General features: G+C 40.4%; 1 protein-coding gene across 1 annotated transcript in view; it reads left to right on the top strand.

The window, feature by feature from the left end:
* The window catches only part of LOC101861077 (mitochondrial coenzyme A transporter SLC25A42), a 12,774-nt gene extending 10,843 nt beyond the window's left edge, over window positions 1–1,931 (top strand). The window contains exon 7 of the mRNA XM_005109219.1: window positions 1,912–1,931. Within this exon, the coding sequence (XP_005109276.1) occupies window positions 1,912–1,931 (20 nt within the window). The remainder of the gene's footprint in view (window positions 1–1,911) is intronic.
* The last annotated feature ends 3,883 nt before the right edge of the window (window positions 1,932–5,814 follow it).

Genomic DNA, 5,814 nt, shown 5'->3' with positions numbered 1-5,814 from the left:
TTTGAGGAGGGGGGGGAGGAGAGGTAGTTGTTGTCAGGGGGTGGATAGGAGGAGGAGGTTACCTGGAAGGGTCATCTCTGTCTCAGAGGTTGACGTGAAATGACCCGCCATTGTGTACGGTGGCTAACCGCCGTCATACACTCAGTCATACCTAGGCCAGTCCAAACCTTGGTGATATCAGTCCATGTTGTTCTGTGTGGGGAGGGGTTAGAGGAGGAGGAGGAAGGGTCATCTCTGTCTCAGAGGTTGACGTGCAATGACCCGCCATTGTGTACGGTGGTTAGCTGCCGTCAAACACTCAGTCATATCTAGGCCAGTCCAAACATTGGTGATATCAGTCCACGTTGTTCTGTGTGGGGAGGGGGAAAGTGGGAGGGAGAAGGGTTAAGAGGTATGAAGGAGGGGAGATTAAGAGGTGGGAGAAATGGATGTGGGAGAGAAGGAAGTGTGAGAAGGGATGGAGGGGATGTCAAGGGATAGGCGAGGAAGGGGGAGGGGGGGAATAGGAGGAAATGGGGATGTTAGAAGGAAGGGGGTGTGTGAGGGGGGAAGGAGAGATGAAAGGGGTAGGGGAGGGTTGTTTCAGTAAGACTGCCAGGCCAGTACATACTTGTCAAAGTGGACTTCTAGTTCACTTCCAGCTTCCAACGAGAGACTCACTTGATGCAGGGCACTCTTTCTATGTGTCTTGTGTGTTTCACTTGACGCCCGGCATGCGCACGCTGTGTGTGTGTGCACGCGTGTATCTCCCTTGACACGCGACGCGCTGTGTATGTGTCTCTCAAATGACACTAGGCGTGCTCTGTGTGTTTGTTTCACTGGACGCTGGGCTCACACACACACACACTGTGTATGTCTGTCTCACTTGACGCAGTGCACGCTACGTGTGTACTTGTGTGTGGCTACAAGAGCCAAAGCGAGCGAGGCTATTATATAGGTCAGCAGACTGTGTGCTTCTTTAGCCCGTGCCTCGTGTGTGTGTGACCCACTTATTTGTGCGCCTGAATTCTTTCAACTGACACGACATGCTAAAGTGTTTGAAACGTATATATCATATCCTCGTTTGCTGTGTATCTTTTAGAAAGCGTGCCGTTCAGAAGGAAGACGGGCAAAGTGTGTCTGAGACAGATATCTTGGTTTCTTTTTTCTTTTTTTCGCGTAGTATGCAAGGAAAAAATTGTGATGTGATGAGAATTTTATTTTTGGTAACTTTTCTCGGCGTGCGTGCACATTTCAAAATCTGGAAAACGGCTTTTGATGTGTGCGGTGTGAGTCTAGCTTCATTATTATATGGCCATGGAGCATTGCTGGTGAGAAAAACTAATAATGATGGGGTTAAGTTTGAAAAGAGGATGTTGGAAAATGCTGCTTCTGGGACTATCTGATGTATGCTCAGAACATGAGAGAAATTTTCTGTTTGAATTTAACTCAGAATTATGTATGCGATTGAGGAGAAGAAGAAGAAGTGTGTGAGCAAAAGCAGGTTCTGCCTGTCTGACTCACACTCAGAACATTAGTAATTTACAGTGCGAGTTTAACTCAAAAGAACATTAGTAATTTACAGTGCGAGTTTAACTCAAAATGAAGTATAAATTTGAGCAAATGCAGGTACTGACTCACGTACTAATGTTCCGAACATCATAAGTGATTTTGCTGTGGGAATTTAGCTCTAGTTAAAGTGTTTGAATACAAGTGTGTACTAACTGACTCAATAATGCTTCAAATCACCAGAGATTTGCAATGAGAATTTAGCTCAAAAGTGTTGGAACAAAAGTAGTGTGATATTGGTCAGACTTTTCTGTTCATAAAGTGTGCATCTTGTGGATATAGCTCAAGGGTATGTATAATCTGACAAAAAAAAGTGATGTGATATGTTCATACATTGACATTTGTGAAGTGTGAACTTTGCAGATTTAGTAGCTGACGAGTAAGTGTTGGACATCGGAGATGTGATATTGTTCAAACGTATATTTTTGTGAAGTGTGCGTCGTACGACTTTAGCTGACAATTAAGTGTTTGGACAACGGTGAAGTGATATTGTTCACACGTATAATATTTTTGTGAAGTGTGCGTCGTAAGGATTTGATTTAGCTGACGAGTAAGTGTTTGGACACTGACGGAGTGATATTGTTCACACGTGTATTTTGTGAAGTGTGCATCGTACGACTTTAGCTGACAATTAAGTGTTTGGACAATGGTGAAGTGATATTGTTCAAACGTATATTTTTGTGAAGTGTGCGTCGTAAGGATTTAATTTAGCTGACGAGTAAGTGTTTTGACAACGGCGAAGTGATATTGTTCACACGTGTATTTTTGAGAGGTGTGGGAGCCGCCCGTGGACGAATGAGGATATAATGATTCGTCCGTGGATGGAGGAAAGCATCAACCCTGGGAGAAGATTCTGTTTCTGGTTGGAAGTTACCCAGGAGATGATGTATGAACGAGGGGAGGACTTTTTTTTATATATATACTGAGAATTTAGATCTCCAACTTGTATTTGGGAGCGTTCTTGAACTTTTCGAGGGAACTGATATTTCTGTAAAATTCCTTTTTTCTGAATATCAGATGTTTGTTTGTGGCTTGAGAGAAATGATGTTTGTGTTGAAATTCCTTATTACTGATTGTGGATTTTTCTTATTGAGGTTAGAAGGAACTTATGTTACGATTTTATGCTCTGAATGTGGATGGGGTTTTTTTGTTTTCAATTTTAGAGAACTTACGTTTGTGTAAATTTCCTTTTTCTGAATGCGGATACTTCTTTTCACTTTAAGAACACTGATGTTTTTGTAAGATTTTTCTGTTATGACGCTGGATTTTTTTTTTTTGTGTGTGGTTTGACAGAACGTATGTTTGTGTGCTTACTTTAAGAGAACTTGTGCTTCGGTTAAATCCCTCTCTTTGAATATATGAAAGTTTCTTTGTGATATGAGACAATTGACGTTTTGGTAAAATTCTATTTGCTGAATGAAGATTTTTCTGTTAGAATCTTCTTAGTTCTGAACGTGAAAAAATACCCCTGGATTTTCAGCTATTTTTTAAAAAAAAGTTGAATGGCATCCCTGAAGTGAGACTGTCTAAAAAGGAGACTACCGGCATCTGTGGTGTGGCAGGTAAAGGTTTTGTTGTAGCCTGAAGGGGAACCTGAGTGCGATTGTTGGTGGGTGGTTGGCGGGTGCTCTGGTGTGGTTTGCTTCTTTTTTCCTTTCAAACATCTATTATCGTCTTTATCTCCCCTCCTTCTTTTTTGTGTGTGTTGCTCTCTTGTAACAGCTCTAATCCTTGGCCACTTATATGACCTTGCAAGTGCCGTAAAACACTTACTAAAACTAACTGAGTTCGATTCCCTTGAGGGGGAGAAATTTTTAGGCAGTATCTCGGTCTTTCTACTGGGATGTTGTAGTTGTATACCTCTCAGCCCTAGTTGACCCTGACTTCCTGGGTCAGAAACCAGCCTCCTGAATAATCTATGTGTTGAGACGCAGTGGAATCAAGCGCTCGTCAATTTTTGGGCACATGGGGTTATTGGCATCATCTTAAAGCCTGTTTATTTGCCTTGCCATTGGTGAAAAAAAAATATCCATCTATCTGAAATAGAAGTCGAAATATTTGTGATTGAAGGAGGTGGGGGTCGCCTGATTTCACTCAGAGGTAAAATCAGTGAGAAAATAGTCGCCAAAGTTATGCGACTTCCATAGTTTGAGAGTCTTTGGTAACTGAAAATGTACATTCTGTGTGCCTTTAATCACCGTTCTTCTGTTACATCCACACAGAAATGTGTTTTTAGATTGACATAAAAGGTGTTGAGCAAAAAAAAAAAAAATCCTTAAAAAATTGCCTGACAGCCAGAAAAATGCCAATTTCTTTGATGTCATTATTTTGACGAGTGCCTGATTTCACCGCGATGCATCATATAGTGTGGCGTCGGTGGCCTAGTGGTTAGGCTGTCGGACCCGCAACCGTAAGGTCGTGGGTTTGAATCCAGTCAGGGGCCCGACGTTGTGTCCTTGGGAAAGGCACTTTACACGAAATTTCCTCACTTCACCCAGGTGGGAATGGGTACCCGGCTATAGACAGCGAAAGATCTTGTCAGTTTGTTAGTGTTTAAGCGCTTAATCAGCTGCTTGCACTGTATGCTTCACGGGAAGCTGAGAATGTTTCGGAGTGTTCTATGGTCTGCTGGGGTAATAATATAGTGTAAAGCGCATAGAGCTTGCTGTTGAGCGGGGATATGCACTATACAAATGCTATTTATTAGATCTATTTATTATTATTATATTGTGTCAGTGGGGGTGTCAAAAAAATTCCTACATTTCAAAGATATTTTTTTTAAAGGAGACAGGCATCTACAGTGTGGTAGTTGGGTGTTTGGCTGTCGGGTGCATATATAATATAAGGAATGATTTCAATTTTAATTCTCTAGTCAGGAGGATTTTTTTTAAAATGGAGTATCTCTGTCTGTCTGCTGGCTTGTTGTGTCCCTCTCAGTCTGGGGTGGGTTGGCCCTTACAGATAGGCAGATGGGGACAAAGCCACCGGCCTCCTAAACGATTCAAACTGTGTCAATGATGGCTTGATGTAGAATCTACAATTACCTTTAATTCTGTCCCCGTAATTTTATACAAGAAAAATTCTGAAATTATGTAAACTGAGCCCAAAAGTGTGAAATTATGCGATTTTTTAAATTTTATCAAGGAAAGATAACGGAAAATAATCACAAATTATGCGAAAAATTATCAAATTTTGCTAAATTATGCGGGGTGCGTAAAACCACGGGGACAGATTTATACTGTCTGAAAAAATGGCTGCTGAATTTTTTTAATGCCTTGTGTGTTGGTTTTGTTTTGTTTGTTTTTTTGTTTTTTTTGTTGCTGCTGTCATAATCATGATATGTTTTTGTATTGCATGTTTTTGATGCCATAAAATTACCTCCCTGGAAGTGCCAGTTATAATATGATAGATAATTCAACGAAAGAACTGTAAATTTATTTTAAAAAATTAAAAATACACAACTCCACAATAAAGCAGAACAAGAAAAATAGTGTGCACGGGTGTAGTGTAGAGTGTTCTTGTAGTGAGAGATTTAGAGCCAAATTTGTGTTATTTTTTGTGTCTGTGTGTGTGTTATTATGATTTTTTAAGAAGTTTATGAATGTACTCCTATTTTTATCAGATCTTTACCACCAGAACTGTACATTATATTAGAGCGAGGGATGGCTGATTTATGAGAAAGAATGTTTGTTATGAAAACTTGTTGGGATGTTATAAGGTGTTTATAAATGTAATTTAAACCAGATGTTTACTAGCGTAAGGGTTGATTTATGAGAGGGAATGTTGTTTAATCTCAGAAGTCACTAAATGTATTTATTAAGTTAAATCAGATTGTCAATAGCCTGATCCTGGATGCAAGAAAGTTTCGAGAGGCATGAAAATATGAACAGAAGGGAGGATGGTTATAAATGAAAGAGATGAACAAACAGACAAGTGAACTGACTGTCAGACAGACAGGTAGACAGACTGACAGACAGACAGGCAGACAGATGAGCAGACAGATAAACAGTTGGGCAGACAGGTGGATAAATAAATAGACAGACAGGCATATTTCCTTGTTAAGTGGAAGAATAAATGATTAGATCTAGTGTGCTTTGTCTTTTAGAGAAACGTAGAGTGTTATAGAGAGTGAAAGAGTGTTGGGGGTGAGAAAAAGGAAGGAGAACTGAGTAACAGAGAGATTACTTTTACTTTACTTTACTTTTCTGATCCAGAGGCCATTTGGGTTCTCGCCCTTCGGTCTGTCGATATGGCAAAGAATTGACA

This window comes from Aplysia californica, unplaced genomic scaffold (genome assembly GCF_000002075.1).
Source record: "Aplysia californica isolate F4 #8 unplaced genomic scaffold, AplCal3.0 scaffold00756, whole genome shotgun sequence".
In the NCBI taxonomy this organism is placed as follows: domain Eukaryota; kingdom Metazoa; phylum Mollusca; class Gastropoda; order Aplysiida; family Aplysiidae; genus Aplysia; species Aplysia californica.
Note: the sequence above shows the minus strand (reverse complement) of the source record. Positions and strands in the feature narration are given on the sequence as shown.